Source organism: Scyliorhinus canicula, chromosome 2 (assembly GCF_902713615.1).
Source record: "Scyliorhinus canicula chromosome 2, sScyCan1.1, whole genome shotgun sequence".
Taxonomy (NCBI): Eukaryota; Metazoa; Chordata; class Chondrichthyes; order Carcharhiniformes; family Scyliorhinidae; genus Scyliorhinus; species Scyliorhinus canicula.
The window spans coordinates 209,435,702-209,459,565 of record NC_052147.1 but is presented as its reverse complement, the minus strand read 5'-3'; the positions used below and the strand labels follow the sequence as shown (position 1 = coordinate 209,459,565).

The following is a 23,864-nucleotide window of genomic DNA, read 5'->3' as shown; positions in this document are numbered from 1 at the left end:
AGTCCAAACGTCACCCACTTCTTGTAGAGGGCAGCCTTGACCGTGTTGAAGCTCGCTCTCTTCTTGGCTAACTCTGCACCCAGGTCCTGGTACACTCTGATTTCACTGCCCTCCCAGGTACAGCGCCTAGTCTGCCTGGCTACCTCATAATTCGCTCCTTGTCCAGGAACCGGTGCAACCGCACCACCACTGCCCTCAGTGGCTCGTTCCCCTGGGGCTTCCTCATTAGCGCTCTGTGCGCTCGATCCACCTCCAAAAACCATGCAAACGCACCCTGAGCAGCTTCTCCAGCATCCTCCCCATGTGCACACCAGCATCGGCTTCTTCACTCCCCTCCGGCAGGTCCATGATCCTTATATTCTGCCTGCGTGACCGGCTCTCTAGGTCCTTGACCTTCACCTGAAGCTGCTTCTGCTGATTGCGCTTCTGGCCCCATCTCCGCTGCCATTGAGGTAAAATGCTCCTCATGTTCCCCCCCCACCTCCTCCATCTTCTGGATCGCCTGACCTGGGCCGCCAGCATTGTTTCCACGTGGTCGACCACCGCCCTGATCAAATCCACCCCCAGGACAGGTCCTCCAGACTCTCCTTCCATTGTTGGGTGAACTCCTCATTTAAGAAGCTCGCCAGTTGGTGTGTCAACCACTGAACCGGCAGGGTCACACACTGCCCCTCTGCCATCTCCACGTGCATTGCAGGCGCCGCACCAGCTCCCTCTTTTTCGACCGGTTCTGGCTCTCAGCTCCACACACCAGAGGGTCAAACACTTCCCTCACTCTCCTGCACCTCACATCCAGCTGTTAACCAGGGAAAAGGTCTGAAAAAAATGCCATGAGCGGGAGCCACCGAATGTGTGACCACTCACTCCATGGTCCCCAATGGAAGTTCATCAAGGTGAATTTCTAACCACAGATCTACTCCATCACCAATCTATTACCACAACATCATGCAACTCTGCCTAACTCAGTTAATTTACTGCTGAAACCCTCATCCCTATTCCGATGTTCTCTGGCCTCCCTCTACCACCCTCCACAAACTTGAACTCACCCAAAATTCTGCTGCCAGTATCCTAATATTGCCAAGTTCTAACTCCTCAGCATCCCTGTGCTCACTGACCTGTAAAAGGTTCTGGACTTGGTGAGTGATTTTAAAACTCAAGCGCCTTTTTTTCAAATAGCCTTGACCATCAGCATCTCTGTCATGTCCTCCAATCTCACAACCTCCTGAAGATCTTGGCACTCTTCCACTACTTCCTTCTTGTGCATTCCCTATTTTAATATCTCCACCAAAAGCAGTCATGCCTCCAGCTGCTTGATCCTTAAACTCTGAAATTTCCTCACTAAAACTCTCTACTTCAATGCCTCTTTTACTCCTTCAAAGACGCTTCTTTAAACCATCATCATTGGCAGGATTTTCAGCCACTACCCTAATACCTTGTGTGACTTGGTGTAAGATAGTATTCATGAAACCCTTATGGATGCTTCACTACGCAAAACTTTCTACATTAATAGAACTGTTGTTATTACATTCACAGAAAACTGTTAATTGATCAGTGTGGCAAGTTAAAAACATAAACAAATTACAAAAAAAAACTGTGTGAAATAATTCACGCCTAATATATAATTACCATTCATCTTGGATTCAATATGTTGTTTCTTAACATTCAAGTTCTGTCGTTTCTCAGAAGACCGGTTTGATTCTTGGTTTACTAACTTCTTTAGTTCACTATTTGGAGATGTAGGCTGTTCTGAAAGCAAAATGGAAGGTAAATAGTTAAAAACAAATAGCAAATATCCTTTGGCAGTATTTTCCTGGATGCAGGTGCCTTACATTTTTTCACATCACCACCCTATGCTCTGAATCATGATTCCAAATTTGCTGTTGACTTTTCCAAACAAGTTACATGTGAAGTAAAATTTTCTTCTGATGGAATACAAATGGAAGCAATCCAGCTGAAGTGTTAAATGACCCAATGATAGAGTTATAATACAAAAATTTTAACATTTTATTTCAGACCATTGTAAAAATATTGGTCTCACTTGTTAAACGTCTTTGTTTATAGATGTTCTGAAAGTACGACTCTCTCGTGCAAATTTCAAACAATTTTTAGATCGATTTTCAATCTACAAAGTAAATTAAATATTATTTGATTGCTCATCATTAGTCCTCTAATGATCATAATGTGGACTAATATTTCAAAGTCATAATAAAGTCATAATAAGCATTGTGCGATTGGAAATAACACTCTTTGGATGAGGCATTAAATTGTTAAATATTTCAAGATACAATTCAAAGAAGAGGAATATTTTTTAGAATGGATAATAATCCTGGAGATGCAGAATGCCTAGTCATACTTTAACTCCACACAGTGCTGCAGCAGCTTCATTCTTGGCCTGTTGCACTGTTCCAGTGAATCCCGGCGCAAGCTAAACGAGCAGCATCTCATCTTTCGGTTGGACATGTGGCAGCCCTCGGGACTTAAATGTTAAATTCAGCAACTTCAGACTGTGACCTTTCTCCTCCAACTTAATCTCCTTTTTAAAAACATCCCATGCATGTATTGCCTCAAGAGGTGGCACGGTGGCACAGTGGTTAGCACTGTTGCCTCACAGTGCCAGGGACCCAGCCAGGTTCAATTCTGGCCTTGGGTGACTGTGGAGTTTGCACTTTCTCCCCCTGGGTTTCCGCCGGGTGCTCCAGTTTCCTCCCACAGTCCAAAGAAATGCAGGTTAAGTGGATTGGCCATACTAAATTACTCCTTAGATAGGTATGGTTACAGGGATAAAGTGGGGAAATATGCCTAGGTAGGGTGCTCTTTCAGAGGGTCGGTACAGACTCGATGGGCTGCTTTCTGCACTGCAGGGATTCTATGGATTCAATTCAACCTCCCACCCTCCCTCCCCCACAACATGCTATCTGTTCTTAAAAATTGTTACTTTTTGTTGCAATCTCTCACTGATACACTTTAACATCTACAACATTCTGCCTCCTTTCAGTTCTAACGAAGAGCCAAAAGGACTCGAAACATTAACTCTGCTTTCGCACCTTACAGATGCTGTCAGACCTGTTGAGTTTTTCCAGCATCTTCTGTTGTTATTGCAGATTCCAACATCAGCAGTATTTTGCTTATTATGAACATACAAATGTTGTCAATGAAATTTCCTTGAATAGGAATACTTGTTGTCCAGTGACAATTTTAATTCGAAAACAATAATCAGGAGGCTAATCAAGACCAGCAATCTCTTTTTAAAAAAGTGTCTGACTTTCTGTCACACTCATGAAGTTCTCCATCTCAAGGGATTTTCTTATCTCTCAACCACAGACAAATCCTGTGTGCCAAAGAAACAAATCTGTGTGTTTCCCAACTAGAAACCCTGGATAAACACGGATATCCACTGCTTGCAGAAGTCTAGGTCTGAGGCGTTCAAGTCAGGCGACCCTGACCTATACAAGGAAGCCAGATATGATCGAAGGAGATCCATCAAAGACGCCAAAAGACAATACCAGACCAAGGTCGAGCCCCACACGAACCGCTGCTGACTACGGCAAGGTCTGCAAGACATAGCGGGCTACAAGATGAAGGCATGTAAAATCACCGGCTCCAATGCACCCTTCCCTGATGAGCTCAACGCATTCTATGCACGCTTTGAACAAGAGGTCAGCGAGAGCAAGCCCTTCACCCCAGAAGCCTCGGATGAACTTGTATTTGAGATCACCATTGCAGACGTCAGTGCAGCCTTCTCGAAGGTGAACCCTCGGAAAGCCATGGGCCTGGATGGGATACCCGGACGGACACTCAGGCCTTGCGCGGATCAGCTGGCGGGGGTATTCGCAGACATCTTCAACCTCTCTTTACAACAATCTGAGGTCTCTATCTGCTTCAAGAAGACGGCCATCATCCCTGTACCAAAATAAAGCCAAGCGTGCCTTAATGACTATCGACCAGTGGCTCTGACATCCATCATCATGAAGTGCTTCAAAAGGTTAGTCATAGCACAAATTAACTCCAGCCTCCCGGATTATTTGATCCACTAGTTCGCCTACCGCTCCAACAGGTCCACAGCAGACGCCATCTCCATGGCCCTGCACTCTACCCTGGAACACCTAGATGACAAAGACACCTCAGTCAGACTCCTATTTATCGACTACAGCTCAGTCTTCAACACCATCATTCCTACGAAACTCATCTCCAAACTCCATGGCCTTGGCCTCGGCTCCTCCCTCTGCAACTGTATCCTGAGCTTTCTAACCCACAGGCCACAAACAGTAAGGACAGGCAACACCACCTCCTCCACGATCAACCTCAACACCGATGCCCCAAAAGGCTGTGTCCTCAGCCCTCCTACTAAACTCCTTGCACACCTATGACTGTGTGGCCAAATTCCCCATCAACTTGATTTTCAAACTTGCTGATGACACCACAGTAGTGGGTCGGATTTCAAACAATGACGAGACAGAGTACAGGAATGAGATAGAGAATCTGGTGAACTGGTGCGCCGACAATAATCTCTCCCTCAATGTCAGCAAAACGAAGGAGATTATCATCGACTTCAGGAAGCGTAGTGGAGAACATGCCCCTGTCTACATCAATGGGAATTAAGTAGAAAGGGTCGAGAGCTTCACGTTTTTAGGTGTACAGATTACCAACAGCCTGTCCTGGTTCCCCCCATGCAGACACTATAGTTACAAAAGCCCACCAACGACTCTACTTTCTCAGAAGGCTGAGGAAATTTGGCATGTCAGCTACAACTCTCACCAACTTCTACAGATGCATCAAAGAGAGCATTCTGTCTGGTTGTCTCACAGCTTGGTATGGATTCTGCTCTGCCCAAGACCGCAGGAAATTGCAAAAGGTCGTGAATGTAGCTCAATCCATCACGCAAATCAGCCTCCCTTCCATTAACTCTGTCTACAATTCCCGCTGCCTCGGAAAGGCAGCCAGCATAATTAAGGACCCCACGCACCCCGGACATACTCTCTTCCACCTTCTTCCGTCAGGGAAAAGTAACCAAAGTTTGAGGTCACGTACCAACCGACTCAAGAACAGCTTCTTCCCTACTGCTATCAGACTATTGAATGGACCTACCTCGTATTAAATTGATCTTTTCTCTACACCTTGCTATAACTGTAAAATTATATTCTGCAGTCTCTCCTTCCTTCCCTATGAACGGTATGCATTGTTTGTACAGCATATAAGAAACAATACTTTTAACTGTATACTAATACATGTGACAATAATAAATCAAAGCAAATCAAATCAAATCAAGTCCTCCAAATGTCTTTGTTGTATAGAAAGATAGATAGATAGATAGAGAAATACAGCACAGAACAGGCCCTTCGGCCCACGATGTTGTGCCGAAATTTTGTCCTAGGTTAATCATAGAATTTTGGACACTAAGGGCAATTTATCATGGCCAATCCACCCAACCTGCACATCTTTGTGGGAGGAAACCGGAGTACCTGGAAGAAACTCACGCACACACGGGGAGGATGTGCAGACTCCACACAGACAGTGACCCAAGTCGAAATCAAACCTGGGACCCTGGAACTGTGAAGCAATTGTGCTATCCACAATGCTACCGTGCTGCCCTTAAGAACAAATTAATCTACATTCCATTATTCTACACTAATCCATGTACCTATCCAATAGCCGCTTGAAGGTCCCTAACATTTCTGACTCAACTACTTCCACAGGCAGTGAATTCCATGCCCCCACTACTCTTTGGGTAAAGAACCTACCTCTGACATCCCCCCTATATCTTCCACCATTTACCTTAAATTTATGTCCCCTTGTAATGGTTTGTTCCACCCAGGGAAAAAGTCTCTGACTATCTACTCTATCTATTCCCCTGATCATCTTATAAACCTCTATCAAGTCGCCTCTCATCCTTCTCCGTTCTAATGAGAAAAGGCCTAGAACCCTCAACCTTTCCTCGTATGACCTACTCTCCATTCCAGGCAACATCCTGGTAAATCTCCTTTGCACCTTTTCCAAAGCTTCCACATCCTTCCTAAAATGAGTGTGGCGCTAACAATTATACTTAAAGCCGAGAGACTAGTACAATAGAGGCTTTATTGCTGTACGATGTTGTCCCTCCATCCGCAACTGTAGACTGAGGGTCTGAGCAGCTCTCATACATATTTATACACAAGCTCCCTGTGGGCGGAGCTAGCCGGCAGGGGCTGACCGGAGGAACCTGTATTACAGGTACAGGCATACATCCCCCTACTGCAGTACACATAACTACAGTGGTTATCTCACCACAATGAGGTGACCAGAACTGCACACAGTACTCCAAATGTGGCCTTATCAAGGTTTTGTATAGCTACATCATCACCTCACGGCTCTTAAATTCAACCCCTCTGCTAATGAACGCTAGCACACCATAGGCCTTCTTCACAGCTCTATCCACTTGAGTGGCAACTTTCAAATATCTATGAACACAGACCCCAAGATCTCTCTGCTCCTCTACATTGCCAAGAACCCTACCATTAACCCTGTATTCTGCATTCATATTTGTCCTTCCAAAATGGACAACCTCACACTTGTCAGGGTTAAACTCAATCTGCCACTTCTCAGACCAGCTCTGCATCCTATCTATGTCTCTTTGAAGCCGACAACAGCCCTCCTCACTATCCACAACTCCACCAATCTTCGTATCATCTGCAAATTTACTGACCCACCCTTCAACTCGCTCATCCAAGTCATTAATGAAAATCACAAACAGCAGAGGACCCAAAACTGATCCCTGCGGTACGCCACTGGTAACTGGGCTCCAGGCTGAATATTTGCCATCCACCACCACTCTCTGTCTTCTATCGGTTAGCCAGTTCGTTATCCAACTGGCCAAATTTCCCACTATCCCATGCCTCCTTACTTTCTGCATAAGCCTACCATGGGGAACCTTATCAAATGCCTTACTAAAATCCATGTACACTACATCCACTGCTTTACCTTCATCCACATGCTTGGTCACCTCCTCAAAGAAGTCAATAAGACTTGTAAGGCAAGACCTACCCCTCACAAATCCGTGCTGACTATCCCTAATCAAGCAGTGTCTTTCCAGATGCTCAGAAATCCTACCCCTCAGTACCCTTTCTATTACTTTGCTTACCACCGAAGTAAGACTAACTGGCCTGTAATTCCCAGGGTTATCCCTATTCCCTTTTTTGAACAGGGGCACGACGTTCGCCACTCTCCAATCCTCTGGTACCACCCCTGTTCACAGCGAGGATGAAAAGATCATTGCCAACGCTCTGCAATTCCCATAGAATCCTTGGATATATCCCGTCAGGCCCGGGGGACTTGTCTATCCTCAGGTTTTTCAAAACGCCCAACACATCTTCCTTCCTAACAAGTATCTCCTCGAGCTTACCAGTCTGTTTCACACTGTCCTCTCCAACAATATGGCCCCTCTCATTTGTAAATACTGAAGAAAAATACTTGTTCAAGACCTCTCCTATCTCTTCAGACTCAATACACAATCTCCCGCTACTGGTTGGATAAATTTGATTTCTTGTAAAGCATCAGCAGTCTTTCATGATTTTTACTTGTAACAGGGAGGAATTCTGACCAAGAGATAGACACCATCTGAAGAAAGAGTTCTCCATCCAACTGTCCTCATACATTGAAAACCATTTAAACCTCAAACAGTGGTTCACAAACATAGATGTCCAAATCCTGACTGTTTCACTACTTTCTGCTGAAATGAAAATCATGATTGAACTTTAAATTCCTCAAACTGAAGTAGACTAAATGTAGTTATGCAAAACAAAGCTCAAGAAATCTATATATACAGTTAGTAATGATCATTATGGAACTATTTTGGTATAAAGAGCATATTGGGAATCAAGATTTGGAGAAGACGATTCAGTGAAAGAGAAAAACGCATTTAGTAAAAATGAGTAATATCCACAACTTTAGTGCAAGTGTCAATTTGAAATTTATTACTTTAAAAATCCTACAAGGGACTGTGTTACCCATCAATACCCTGGAAAATTAAAATCATACATCATAATAAATGTTGGTAATACAACTTGGAAACTGCAAAACGGATTCACATTGCCAGGAAGCCTTATCATTACAGATAAACTAAGAAAATATCTACCAAAACTGTTCTTATTAGGCAACTTGAAATTTAAATTGATAAAGTACATTCTGCGGAACAGTAGGTTACTGTTCTTTTCACCTCTGTATTCAAATCAAACCCAGACACATGCGATAAAACATCATTCAATCTCCTCTCTCCCGAAATGCCCGAATGAAACAGATTTTTTTCAGTTTCAATTCCTTTTTCAGGCAATATGAGAAGATTTTAATAGTACAGCTTCTTTATTTCAAGAATAATAACTGAATTGCATCGGTGAAAATTGCAACTGCTGACTACTTACCTTCCCTTCCTCGCCCCACGTTAGTTGACATTAATAGTTCTCTCTGCTCAGATTCTGTGAGGTTGGAGGTGAGGAAGTAGTTTGCAAGAACAGAGGAATAAAGGATGGTCTCTCTGTTCTTGCAAACTACTCCCTCACCTCCAATCTCACTTTTCTCTCCAAAGTCCTGGAATGTATTGTCCTCTTTCAAATCTTTGCCCATCTTTCCACAACTCCAAGTTGCTCCCCTCCAATCAGATATCCATCCTTGCCATAGCACTAAAACCACCCTTATCAAAGCCACAAATTACATGTCAATAATAATAATAATAATTGCTTATTATTATTAGTAGGCTTCAATGAAGTTACTGTGAAAAGCCCCTAGTCGCCATATTCCGGCGCCTGTTCAGGGAGGCCGGTACGGGAATTGAACCCATGCTGCTGCTTTGTTCTGCATTACAAGCCAGCTGTTTAGCCCACTGTGCTAAACCAGTGACTGTAGCCATGGTAAACAATCTGTCCTCATCCTTCAACACCTGTCTCCAACCATTGTGCTGAATGACCACACCATCCTCCTCTTACACCCTTCCTTTACTATGCAGCTGGGTGGAAACACCCTCACCTAGGTGTATTCTTACCTACTCAGTCACAGCCAGGGAATCAAGTGCAATGGGCACAATATATTCCTGTTCCTGCTTCATCATCTATGAAATTCTCTAAGCATTTTGGCCCCCTCCTATTTCTCATCTACTTACTCCTACTTGGTGACATCATCAGAAAACATGTCAGGTTCCACATCCCTTCCAATGTCTTGAACAGTGCTTGTCCAATAGCAGAAACCTTCTTTAACCAAGTATTCAGAAATCTGAGGATGTAGTGTTTGATCCTGGTCTCAAATTCACTTCTCTAGACACTGCCTCCATCCCTCTTCCTGGATACTTTCTGGGGTTGAACTAGACTTTTGCAACTGTGACATCCTACTTGACATCAAGGTGAACTTTGAACCACAGACCCACTCCATCATCAAATCCATATTGTAATATCACCCAACTCTGACGATCTCATATCATCTGTTGATGATCATCCATGCCTTTTTTACATCTACAATATTAGATTATTCCAATGCCCTCTGGCTGGTCTCCCTCATCCACCCTCAATAAACTCGAACTCACCCAAAACTCTGTTGCCATACCATATTCATGCCAAGTTCTATTGCCTCATAACATCTGTGTTTCTGGCTGGTAACTTCAATTTTTAAATTCTGGATCAGGTTTTCTAATACCTCCACGGCCTCAACTCTCCCTATCTAATAATAATAATCTTTATTGTCACAAGTAGGCTTACATTAACACAGCAATGAAGTTATTGTGAAAAGCCCCGAGTCGCCACATTCCGCCACCTGTTCGGGTACACAGAGGGAGAATTCGGAAAGTCCAATTCACCTAACAGCACGTCTTTCAGGACTTGAGGGAGGAAACTGGAGCACCCGGAGGAAACCCACGCAGACACGGGGAGAACGTGCAGACTCTGCACACAGTGAGCTAAGCCAGGAATCGAACCTGGGACCTTGGCGCTGTGAAGCAACAGTTCCAAACACTGTGCTAGCATGCCGCCAATCTCTGAAATAACACCACAACCTACACAAGATCTCTACACTCTCCAATACTGCCCTCTTGTGCATTCCCTATTTTAATAACTCCAACGCCATCATCCATATGCTCACCTGCAACTCTGAAATTTCCTCACTCTGCTTCGATACTTCTATGCCTCTTTTACTCCTTTACAGATGCTCCATAAAACCTTCACCTTTGACCAGATTTCTAGCCACCATCCTAATACCTCATTGTGACTCGGTGTCACGTAGTACTTATTTAATCACTGAATCCCTAGTGTGCAGAAGGAAGCCATTCAACCATCGAGTCTGCACTGACTATTCAAAAGACCACCCTACACAGGCCCAATCCCCGCCCTATCCCTGTAACCCCACCTAATATTTGGACAATTACGGGCAATTTAGCATGGCCAATACATCTAATTTGCACATCTTCGGATTGCGGGAGGAAACTGGAGCACCCAGAGGAAACCCATCCAGACATGGAGTGAATGTGCAAACTCCACAGTCACCCAAGGTTGGAATTGAATCCGATCCCAAGCGCCGTGAGGCAGCAGTGCTAACCACTGTCCACCGTGCCACCCTTATGTTTGTTGTGCTCCTAGGATTTGTTTATTTTCATGTTTTTTTTATCCTGGGGTGACATATCTTTTCCTCACATTTTTACAAATTTTAAAAAATTCTTTGGTGTTCTTGTCCGATATTACAACAAAATAATCTGGTGCTCCATTATATCACTTGGAATTGGAACTGAACACAGTACGCAAATGTGGCCTGAAGTTTTATTACAATTTCTCTTGAGTTACATTGGTCATGCAGTTCAATTTCTATTGGTTTTATTGATTGCTGCACTATATTGATTGGGCCTTCAAATTCTTCCTTCGTTATTTCATCCTTCAAACATTGCGTGTTTATACAATTCCCCACTCTCTTGATGATGCTGCCCCCATCTTCCCCCGTACCTATCCCATCTCACCCGGTGTCCTCAGTGATCCTCGATGTGCTTGGCCTTCCTAGATCTATTGCTACATCTAGCTGTCTTCCCAGGAAGCGGTGGAGGCAGCCAGCTGCTTACCTCGTCCCGTGGCCTTCGATGCCCCTGGCTGGCGCCCTCTGGAGCCGGAGAGCCCCGGCGCACTTGTCGCCGTTGGCACATGCACAGCCATGCCACTGTTCCGGGTGCTGGCTGCGAGTCATGGTCTCATCAGTGGGGTGGAACTCAGGGGAGCTGGTGGCCACCGTCACTACTCCATGGAACGGGTCCGGGTTGGCACCCAGATCCCCCTCCTCCCACTAGGTATCCATAGGGCCCTGGGGTTCTCCTTGGGACAGAGGGGCAGGTTGTTTCAGTCCAGCTGCCCCTGCGCCATCTGGGTCTGCCAACCTAGGCCGCTCCCTGATGTCTGCACCATCAGGTGATGCCCCTCAGTCATTGGGACATGCTCTGCAGTGCCTCGACAATGCTCAACTGCAACTGGGACAAGCTCTGCAGCATCTTGAGCATTCTCACCTGAGAGAGGTTCATGTCCCACAGAACCTCATCAAGATCGGCCTAGTACTGGGTGACACCCCCCCAGCAAGTTCGACATTCTGCAGAGACCCTCAGCCGTGGCTGTCAACGCCTGCCCGACGCCTTGGACATCTACGTCCACTAATTGTGCTGACATCTTGCACCAGGCTCTCCACTGCGGTTGCCACTCAAGCAGCATTGGCCTTGGTGCCACACATTGCCATGACTTGTTCGAGCGCCCCGTAGCCTCTGAGACTTCTTCAATCAGCTATGGATCTGCTGGAGTGTTGCTGACATCTCCCTCTGAATGTCCTGACCAGACTCTAATGTCACCATCGGCTCCGAGTAACCCTGTACCAGAGGCTCAGCATCAGGCTCGGACCAAGTTGAGTCTTGGGATCCAGCAAACATCCGAATACTAACTCACCTGAAGGCTCCTGCCTTCACCTGATGTACATCTGTGTGGTGCTCACTTGATTGTGACTCAGAGACCTGACCACTATGTTTCACACCAAGGTGCAGCATCTGTGCTGGTAGAGGGTGAGGAAGACAGCTGTGACTCCTCAATCATGTCTAACCTCGGAGCTCTATTCAGACGTGATCTCCTGGGAGCTGGAAAGGTGGCTACCCAGGATGGGTCGGCGACATTGGCTGGAGGACCTGGGGGAGAATGGACATGTGGTCAGTGGGAGAGTTGGGTCAGTCCAATAAGGCAATAATAACTCACACTTGACAGGTCCTCTGGGTGGGCCCAGTGGTTCCTCACCTCGGCGTCTTCCGCCAACCTCTGTCCTGGGGACCACCCTGTCCCCGGCCATCCCTGTCACTATCCCAGGCCCGCTACTTGAAAAGAGGTGAGGATTCTTAAATCTGGCATGCCATCCGCCAGTCTGGGCTCTCTCCCGACGACTGTGGGAGAGCTTTTTTCCTGAGGAGACCAGAGAGGGCATCATTAGCCACGATGCGTGTTCACAGTGGTGGAAGGAGGTGTGTGAAGGAAGGGTTGCCGGGGGGGGGGGCACATGGAGAGTGGGGGTGGGGTTGGATTCTCGCTTGGGGGCAGAAAGATCTCCAGGTGGGCATTGGTGTCTTCTCACTTGTGCTACATGGTATAGGTTCGTTGATCTTTTTTTGGCACTGAGGCCAGCCCTACTGTTCACACTCCCGGAGTTTACAGCCGCTACCATCTTGTCTCAGGCAACACTGGCTGCCCTGTGGCTCACCCGCTGGGACCCTCAGGCAAACAGTGAAATCTCCCCTGGCTTCCACCACTCCAGGAACCTCGCCAGTGTGCAGGTCTCCTGGGCGCCATTATTGCAAGCTGACTGGGGTTGGCTGAGCAAGTGCTGGCTCAACCTTGTTAGCGGGGGCTGGCAAGCCAATGCCGGTGAATTGGCTGATGAGCCTTCATTTGCGATGAAAAGCCTGTGGGGCCTCGTTAAGTGAACCAATTAACATTAAATAACCTTGCCGGCCTCGCTGGGCCGAACGTGGGAAGCTCACGGCAGTTCCCGCTCTCTACCACAGGAGACATTTTCCGGAGATTCGTGCCCTATGTATCGTATTCGTCACATATGTACATTGCTCAAAAGGATGAACAATCTCCTTTGAATCATTGTCCCCCTTGTTTTTTTTTAAAAGCACTGCAGATTTGACTAATTTGCATTTAGTTTCTAAATTCAATTAATGATGCAGAGACTCACATGCTCCTCACCTCTAATTATGCTTTTTATTGCCTCAGGTTTAATCCATTCACCGTTCCTATTCTTCCCTAAACACAGATACTCATGCACAGATTGCATGTGTATGTTCATGATCCCCTCCCTTGGGTCACTTTACAATGTTAACAATGCTATTTTAATACAAATGTTGTTCTTATTGCATTAAATAGAACACTGGTAATCAGCAGAGATCCCAAAACAGTGCACGGACAGCTATTCAGAACATCCATCCCTTCCTTTCTGATATAACTCCTTTACAAGCATTTCCCACCCTTTATAATAATAATCATTATTGTCACAAGTAGGCTTACATTAACACTGCAATGAAGTTACTGTGAAAAGCCCCTAGTCGCCACACTCCGCTGCCTGTTCAGGTACACAGAGGGAGAATTCAGAATGTCCAAATTACCTAATAGCATGTCTTTCGGGACTTGTGGGAGGAAACCAGAGCACCAGGAGGAAACCCACGCAGACACAGGGAGAACATGCAGACTCCGCACAGACAGTGACCCAAGCCGGGAATTGAACCTGGGATCCTGGAGCTGTAAAGCAACACTGCTATCCACTGTGCTACTGTGCTGCCCACCTAGCCAGTTTCCTTGTAATTTCTAAAGCACAACTGAATCCAATCATCACAGTTTTCACCAGTATAATTTCACATTAAAAGCTGTCAATTCTTTTGAAAGTCCAGATCACAAAAGTTTTTCACAGTACCTCAGTATAGGAGACTTGCTAGGCTAGATGTTCTCTCATTGTACTTTCCTCTGGCTGCTAAACGTTTTGCTGCTTTGCCTGCTTACTTGCCAAAGCCTCAGCTATTCACATGCTCCTCACCTCTAATTATGCTTTTTATGGCCTCAGGTTAATTCATTCAACCATTCCTATTTCTTCCTTAAGCACAGATACTAATGCACAGATTGCATATGTATGTTCATGATCCCCTCCCTTGGGACACTTTAAAATGTTAACAATGCTATTTTAATACAATTGTTGTTGTTATTGCATTAAATAGAACACTGGTGATCAGCGTATAAAAAATAAGATATGGTTAAAATAAGCATAGGCAAATGACAAAAGGTACTGAGTGAAGTAATCCACTTCTAATATAAAATTACCATTCATTTTGGATTCACATGTTGTTTCTTAAGATTCAGGTTTTGTCTTTTCTCAGGAGACCTTGTTTCCCTCTGGGTTTACTAACTTTTTCAGTTCATTATTTGGTGAGACAGTCTGTTCTGAAAGCAAAATGGAATCAAAACATTAAAAACAAATAGCAGATATATTTTTCTGTGTTTATCAATTTGTGCATGTTTTACTTCTCTTCACCTCATGATCCTCTGAATCTTGATTCCTAATATGCCATTAAATTTTCCAATCAAGTCACATATGAAGTAACATTTTGATATAATGCAAATGGAAGCAATCCAGTTAGTGGGGTAAACAATCCAACTACAGAATAATAAGTAAAGACTAATATTTTATTTCAGCCCATTGTAATATGGAGTTCTAGTGGTACAGTGGGTAGTGCCATGCCTGAGCCAGAAACTCTGGGTTTGAGTTCCACCCCAGGACTTGATGGCCAAGGAAAGTGCATTCATAACACAGCCAAACAGCTTGAGTATCAAGCTGCAAAATCCTTCCAACACATACCAATGGCAAGTGGTAAGAGCGGGAGCAACGCCTGGTCAATCATGCCTCACATGGAGTGGCGACCTATCCCAGGAAAGCGAACTATGGAAACAGATGAAAGTCTGCCTTGTGCAACACTATGGGCGCGATTCTCCGCCCCACACGCCGGGTGGGAGAATAGCGGGAGGACCTCCCGACATTTTTTACGCCCTCCCGTTTCCCCCCTCCCCATCCCACGCCCGACACACACCACGAATCGCCGCTCGCCGTTTTTTACGGCGAGCGGCGATTCTCCGAGGCCGATGGGCCGAGCCTTCACGCCTGTTTCAACACAGCAGCAAACACGCCTGCTCGCTGCCGCCGTGAAACGGACGGCAGATGCCCGTTTGGGGCATCTGGGGGCCCGATTGGCACGGCAGTACCACGGCCGTGCCAAGGGGGGCATAGGCCCGCGATCGGTGCCCACTGATCGCGGGCCGTGCATCTATAACGGACGCACTCTCTTCCCTCTGCCGCCCCGCAAGATCAAGCCACCGCGTCTTGCAGGGTGGCTGAGGGAAAAGACGCCAACTGCGCATGTGCGGGTTGGCGTTGTCCAACCTGCGCATGCGCGGCTGACATCATCAGCCGCGTCAGCCGGCGTGACGCTTGACGTGTGACCTTGACAACCATCGTCAAGGCCGCGCCGCCGTGACGCACGGGGCCGCGCTCCTAGCCCCGCCCGGGGGGGGGGGAGAATCGGCCCCGGAAGTGGGCGTGAAGGCTGTCGTGGGTCACGGCCTGTCCCACGGCAGCTTTTACGATTCTCCGCATTTGAGGAGAATCTCACCCTATGTGTTGGCACTAGGCGTTGGAAGAGAAACAATAATCGTTAAAAATATTGGTCACATTTTGTTTATAGGTGTCTTGCATTATGGACAGGAGGAGGGTTAATTTCAACAGCATTAATTTCTCCTCTCACCACCCATCCGTAAACAGAAAAGTGCTTTTGATTTACAAGCAGTGGCATATTTCCCAACCCCTCAGCTTTGGTGTGATCCAATTTCGACTAATCAACCCACAGAAAACTTGAGATTGGATGAAATCAAAGGATTAATTTATTTACACACACCAAACCATGAGAGGAGGGTGCAACAGTGCCTCCACTGCATTCACACAGTAAAAGAGCGATAGAGAAAAGATTTAGAGTGCAGAGACCACAGAGAAAGATATATTATTTCACGTAGATCCAGAGTCCAGAACCAAAATCCAATGAGGTATTCCATCACGGAGATTGGCACACTGAAACATAATGTGGTATAATTCACTTTTCCAGCGGTGTTGACTTCACACGATGAGAAAGGCATGCAGCGATTAATAAGTCTTGCAGGCAACAATTCAGAAGTTCCAGCAGGGATAGTGTAGATGGGGCAAGGTATGTAATCTGGACAGAGGTCCCTTTCTGTGCTGTTAGCTAGATAGTAAAATGGCAGACTGAGTTTGCAGTACAGCAAGGCAATATAACTGGTTCCACAAGTTAGATGTCCATGTCACATATCTTCCACCTCTCCACATTGACTTTGGCAAGGGATGTACATCCCTCATCTGGGCTCACAAGATCGTAAAATGTCTCAACCATTAAGACTCGAATGGAAGGTTTCAAGCCCTTTCTCCAAGTAGACTCCAATTGGCCATCCTAGGATATAAAATGCAGATTACTTTTGTATAGTTACATAGAACATAGAACGATACAGCGCAGTACAGGCCCTTCGGCCCTCGATGTTGCACCGACATGGAAAAAATCTAAAGGCCATCTAACCTACACTATGCCCTTATCATCCATATGCTTATCCAATAAATTTTTAAATGCCCTCAATGTTGGCGAGTTCACTACTGTTGCAGGTAGGGCATTCCACGGCCTCACCACTCTTTGCGTAAAAAACCCACCTCTGACCTCTGTCCTATATCTATTACCCCTCAATTTAAGGCTATGTCCCCTCGTGCTAGCCACCTCCATCCGCGGGAGAAGGCTCTCGCTGTCCACCCTATCTAACCCTCTGATCATTTTGTATGCCTCTATTAAGTCACCTCTTAACCTTCTTCTCTCTAACGAAAACAACCTCAAGTCCATCAGCCTTGCCTCATAAGATTTTCCCTCCATACCAGGCAACATCCTGGTAAATCTCCTCTGCACCCGTTCCAAAGCTTCCACGTCCTTCCTATAATGAGGCGACCAGAACTGTACGCAATACTCCAAATGCGGCCGTACTAGAGTTTTGTACAACTGCATCATGACCTCATGGCTCCGGAACTCAATCCCTCTACCAATAAAGGCCAACACACCATAGGCCTTCTTCACAACCCTATCAACCTGGGTGGCAACTTTCAGGGATCTATGTACATGGACACCGAGATCCCTCTGCTCATCCACCTACTACCAAGAATTTTACCATTAGCCAAATATTCCGCATTTCTGTTATTCTTTCCAAAGTGAATCACCTCACACTTCTCTACATTAAACTCCATTGCCACCTCTCAGCCCAGCTCTGCAGCTTATCTATGTCCCTCTGTAACCTGCAACATCCTTCCGCACTGTCTACAACTCCACCGACTTTAGTGTCGTCTGCAAATTTACTCACCCATCCTTCTGCGCCCTCCTCTAGGTCATTTATAAAAATGACAAACAGCAACGGCCCCAGAACAGATCTCTTGTGGTACGCCACTCGTAACTGAACTCCTTCTGACATTTCCCATCAACTACCACTCTCTGTCTTCTTTCAACTAGCCAATTTCTGATCCACATCTCTAAATCACCCTCAATCCCCAGCCTCCGTATTTTCTGCAATAGCCGACCGTGGGGAACCTTATCAAACGCTTTACTGAAATCCATATACACCACATAACTGCTCTACCTCGTCTACCTGTTTCAGTCACCTTCTCAAAGAACTCGATAAGGTTTGTGAGGCATGACCTACCCTTCACAAAACCATGCTGACTGTCCCTAATCATATTATTCCTATCTAGATGATTATAAATCGTATCTTTTATAATCCTCTCCAAGACTTTACCCACCACAGACGTTAGGCTCACCGGCCTATAGTTACCGGGGTTATCTCTACTCCCCTTCTTGAACAAAGGGACCACATTTGCTATCCTCCAGTCCTCTGGCACTATTCCTGTAGCCAATGATGACCTAAAATCAAAGCCAAAGGCTCAGCAATCTCTTCCCTGGCTTCCCAGAGAATCCTAGGATAAATCCCATCTGGCCCCGGGGACTTATCTATTTTCACCTTGTCCAGAATTGCCAACACTTCTTCCCTACGCACCTCAATGCCATCTATTCTAATAGCCTGGGTCTCAGCATTCTCCTCCACAATATTATCTTTTCTTGAGTGAATACTGACGAAAAGTATTCATTTAGTATCTCGCTTATCTCCTCAGCCTCCACACACAACTTCCCACCACTGTCCTTGACTGGCCCTACTCTTACCCTAGTCATTCTTTTATTCCTGACATACCTATAGAAAGCTTTTGGGTTTTTCCTTGATCCTACCTGCCAAGACTTCTCATGTCCCCTCCTTGCTCGTCTCAGCTCTCTCTTTAGATCCTTCCTCGCTTCCTTGTAACTATCAAGCGCCCCAACTGAAACTTCACGCCTCATCTTCACATAGGCCTCCTTCTTCCTCTTAACAAGAGATTCCACTTCTTTGGTAAACCACGGTTCCCTCGCTCGACCCCTTCCTCCCTGCCTGACTGGTACTACTTATCAAGAACATGCAATAGCTGTTCCTTGAACAAGCTCCACATATCCAGTGTGCCCAACCCTTGCAGCCTACTTCTCCAACCAACACATCCTAAGTCATGTCTAATGGCATCATAATTGCCCTTCCCCCAGCTATAACTCTTGCCCTGCGGGGTATACTTATCCCTTTCCATCACTAATGTAAAGGTCACCGAATTGTGGTCACTGTTTCCAAAGTGCTCACCTACCTCCAGATCTAACACCTGGCCTGTTCATTACCCACAACCAAATCCAATGTGGCTTCGCCTCTGTTGGCCTGTCAACATATTGTGTCAGGAAACCCTCCTGCACACATTGTACAAAGAATGACCCATCTAATGTACTCGAACTATATCTTTTCCAGTCAATATTTGGAAAGTTAAAGTCTCCCATAACAACTACCCTGTTACTTTCGCTCTTTCCAGAATCATCTTCGCCATCCTTTCCTCTACATCCCTAGAACTATTAGGTGGCCTATAGAAAACTCCCAACAGGGTGACCTCTCCTTTCCTGTTTCTAACCTCAGCCCATACTACCTCAGAAGAAGAGGCCCCATCTAGCATCCTTTCCACCACCGTAATACTGTCCTTGACTAGCAGCGCCACACCTCCCCCTCTTTTGCCCCCCTTCTCTGAGCTTACTAAACACCTAAACCCCGGAACCTGCAACAACCATTCCTGTCCCTGCTCTATCCATGTCTCTGAAATGGCCACACATCGAAGTCCCAGGTACCAACCCATGCTGCCAGTTCCCTACCTTATTTCGTATACTCCTGGCATTGAAGTAGACACACTTCAAACCACCTACCTGAACACTGCACCCTCCTGCGAAGTCAAATCTGTGCTCCTGACCTCTATACTCTCAAATCTCCCGTACCCCAAAACTACAATCCAGGTTCCCATGCCCCTGCTGAATTAGTTAAACCCCCCCAAAGAGCACTAACAAATCTCCCCCCCAGGATATTGGTGCCCCTCAGGTTCAGATGTAGACCATCCTGTCTATAGAGGTCCCACCTTCCCCAGAAAGAGCCCCAGTTATCCAGAAATCTGAATCCCTCCCGCCTGCACCATCCCTGTAGCCACGTGTTTAATTGCTCTCTCTCCCCTATTCCTCAATCTCACTATCACGTGGCACGGGCAACAACCCAGAGATAACAACTCTGTTTGTTCTCGCTCTGAGCTTCCATCCTAGCTCCCTAAAGGCCTGCCTGACATCCTTGTCCCCTTTCCTACCTATGTCGTTAGTGCCAATGTGGACTACGACTTGGGGCTGCTCCCCCTCCCCCTTAAGGACCCGGAAAACACGATCCGAGACATCACGTACCCTTGCACCTGGAGGCAACATACCAAACGTGAGTCTCTCTCGCTCCCACAAAATCTCCTATCTGTGCCCCTGACTATTGAGTCCCCAATTACTAATGTTCTACTCCTTTCCCCCCTTCCCTTCTGAGCAACAGGGACAGACTCCGTGCCAGAGGCCCGTACCCCATGGCTTACCCCTGGTAAGTCGTCCCCCCCACAAGTATCCAAAACGGTATACTTGTTACTCAGGGGAACGACCGCAGGGGGTCCCTGCACTGACTGCTTCTTCCCAGTCCCTCTTACAGTTACCCATCTATCTCCAGTCTTTGGTGTAACTACTTCCCTGAAGCTCCTATTTATGACCCCCTCCGCCTCCCGAATGATCCGAAGTTCATCCAGCTCAAGCTCCAGGTCCCTAACACGGTTTTTGAGGAGCTGGAGTTGGGTGCACTTCCCACAGATGAAATCAGCAGGGACGCTGACGGCGTCCCTCACCTCAAACATTCTGCAGGAGGAGCATTGTACTGCCTTCCCTGACATCACCTCTAGATTTTAAAAAAAACAAGAAAAAGAAAAAGAAAGGAAGAGCTTACCTGATATTACTTCAAACCCTGCTCCCGGTGAAAGGTAAGCAAATTTAAAGGCACTCACTCACCTTCACGACAGGCCCCTGCTCCCGCTTCCCAACCACTGTGGGGTGGGGGGGTTGGTTAGAGGAGGAGGTAGGGTGGGAAACACTCACGAAGTGTTTCAGGTTTAACTGTCACTTGCCAACAGCCTCTCCACAAACCACCTTCAACTTAGGCTGACCGCACTGCACGTATGCAAATTTCCCCAGAAGAGCTGATCAGTAGCTCTGCTCTGCTGCCCTCTGCTGGATGATTGCCTTCACTCAAACTCCTCGGGTCTTCTTCGCAGATTCACCTTCAACTTAGGCTGACCGCACTGCACGTATGCAAATTTCCCCAGAACAGCTGATCAGTAGCTCTGCTCTGCTGCCCTCTGCTGGATCCAGAGTTCTCTTTGAATTTGGTCTGTGCAGCTCACAAAGGGGTGGGGGTCATTATTGTCTCTTCCGAGATAATGAGGTGCGTGTTTCCTTGATTCTGCCAGGAAGCTTCTTTTGTTTGAGGGCCCAGACATAAATTCATCCATTCTAAAAGTCTTTGGTCCAGTTTTGAAAATTTTGTAAATAGCCATGAGGATACCAATGTATATTGTATAAAAAATATACAGGGCAAGTGGTCTTAGTCCCTTCACTCTTGGAATTATTATTACTGGTCTTGAGCAGTAGTTAAAATAATGTTTGAATCTGTTTTCAATTTACAAAGTAAACAAAAGACAAAAGTGTCGCTGTTTGTTGAATAAGGACACGGAGAGTCCACACCACCGAGTAAAATAACGAAATATAGTTTTATTTACACACAATATTTACACTGTTTGGTAGATCCTACCGACCTTTTACACAGAGGTTAATAGAGATCCTTGCGCCTAGCTGGGGGCTCATGCTCCATAAGGACCATGGGGAAGATAATCATTCCCATCCATTGGCCCCATGCCGGCCATTACAGTTTGCTCTGCATTTTCTTTGAGTATTCATCATAAGGCCTATAATGCTATATGAGATCATTATCAGGGCTAATATTTTAACGTCGCAATATATCATACATATCTATATATCCACACACCTATGGCTGAGGAGGCAGTTATAGTTTGATATTAGGTTAGCAGTCTACTTCTCAGTTTCAGCTGGTGCAGTGTGAACGTCTGAGATGCCACTGGGTATTCATATCACATGGCAGGAGTTTAGTATATGGTCATTGATTTTATTTGATGACCACAGTCACAATTTGAGCTGTTCCTCATGTTCCAATTGTGGGCCACATCTTCCCTTGGCTTGGCCTAAAGCGGTTGATAGCTGTCCAGATTATCAATGAAAGATCGAAACCTGGGATTTCGCCACTTGAGTCAGTTATGAGGTTGTGATGTCTGCAGTCAACCAAGAGTTGCACCATTGAGAAGTGGGGCTGTTATCGGATTGTGAGGGATGTGCTCCAGTAGAGGTTTTAGGATTTCAGACAATTGCGTTGGGTTTTCTTTCAGTTCCTGTGTCAGCGAGAGTGCTTTGCCAGATGTCTTCTAATGCCGTTCTTTGAGGAGGATGTTTTCCCTGAAGACACCAGGGGCGGGATTCTCTGTCCTAACGCACCAGAAAATGCACCAGCCGGCCAATGGGGTTTCCCATTGTAGGTAGCCCCACACCGTCAGGAAATCCCTGGGTATGGGTGCGCTGCCGGCACAATGGAGAATCCAGCCAGTGGAGAACCCAGCCCTAGGGTGGTGGTACAGTGGTTAGCACAGTTGCTTCACAGCTTAATTCACAAAAATGAATATCTAAACCCTGATTAATTCACATCTTTCAGGTGAAATGAAAATCACTATTGAACCGTCAAGTCCTCAAAGTAAAATAGACTAAAGGTAGTTATGCAGCCCAAGTAAATCTATATAGAATCTACAGTTAATTATGATATATGATTCTATCAAGTGTCAATTTGAAATGTATTACTTTAAAAATCCTACAAGGGAATGTTTTACCCATCAATACGCGATAAGATTAATTTCATACATCATAATAAATGTTGGTAATGGACCTTGGAACCTAGATAAAGACTTGATTCACATCACCAAGATTTTTTTTTAATGTTTTTATTCTCCATTTTCACATTTTCCTTCAAAATTTACACCCCACCCACAGACAGTAAATGGTAACAAATACAAAATCAATCCCCTCAACAATAACAACTATCCCATCCTCCCACCACCCCAAACAACGGCCCACCTGTCAATATATGCATCCAATAAAACAAACCCTCCCACGGTGGAAACAAAAAACAAAGGAGAAAAAGAAAAAAGGAGTCTGCGACCGCCCATGGTCACCATTAACCTATAGAGTCCAACCCCCCCCCCCCCCCCCTCCCCTACACTCAATGCCATCCAACCTCTGAAAGAGTACAGTACATGATACCCAAGAGTTGTAAACACCCCCCTCCCCCCTCTCCAACTCCTCCCCTCCACTGCCTGTTGCAAAACTCCTCCCCCCCAACCTCGGTTCCATCCCCCCAACTTTCCACCCCGGCTAGACCCCTCGGACCCTATTCTGCCAGGCTCTGATGGCCACAGCCCCTCCTCCCACCTCACTCCCGTTCACTGGCTGGCTTAAATCGGCCAGCGTGGAGGCCCCCGCTCGGGTCCCTTTCCCCCTTGCCCGGCCCTAGGAAAGCCCAGAAATCCCCTTTTGGCACACAAACCCCGCATATCCACATACACCCCAAAGAGCCCTCATTTCGAGTGAAAGTCCCATCACTTCCCTTGTCCAAATATATACAACATTGGCTCCTTTAGCCCATACACCCGCACGCAGTGAAACAAAAAAGAAGAAAATACAGTCATGAGGTTACATCGGCACATGGCCATTTCTTAATTTATCAGTTCTGCCACAGTCCTTCTGCCTTCGCAAACTCCTCCGCTGCTTCCGCCATTCCAAAATAAAAGTCCTTGAGCTTGTAAGTCACCCTCAGCTTCACTGGATATACAATGCCGCACTGCACCTTGCTAATGTACAGTGCTCTCTTCACCTGGTTGAAGGCAGCCCGCCTCCTCGCCAGCTCCATCGTAAAGTCCTGGTATACAGATTCTGTCACCTGGACCTGTTTTCCAGGTCTTCCATTTTTCCTTGCAGATCCTTGTTAATCTCCATCATCTTCCGCATCTCCTTCCCCATCGAGGTAAGTTGATCACCGTGCTGCAATAATGCCTCCTCCACTTCCTTCAGCTTCCGCACCTCCGCTACTGCGCTCACCACCACCGTCATCACCGGGGAAATCGTCTCCTCCACCAGCACATTCAAAACCTCCCTCATCTCCTTCCTCATTGTCTCCATGCATTTTGTAAACTGCCTTTCG

At 46.2% G+C, this 23,864-nt stretch overlaps 1 protein-coding gene across 2 annotated transcripts in view; it reads right to left on the bottom strand.

Annotated features, from left to right (window-relative positions):
- erich2 (glutamate-rich 2) overlaps positions 1–23,864 on the bottom strand; it is a 289,680-nt gene that overhangs the window by 194,703 nt on the left and 71,113 nt on the right. For both annotated transcript variants that reach the window (XM_038789479.1, XM_038789478.1), the window contains one exon: positions 1,627–1,746. In XM_038789479.1, the coding sequence (XP_038645407.1) occupies positions 1,627–1,746 (120 nt within the window). The remainder of the gene's footprint in view (positions 1–1,626; positions 1,747–23,864) is intronic.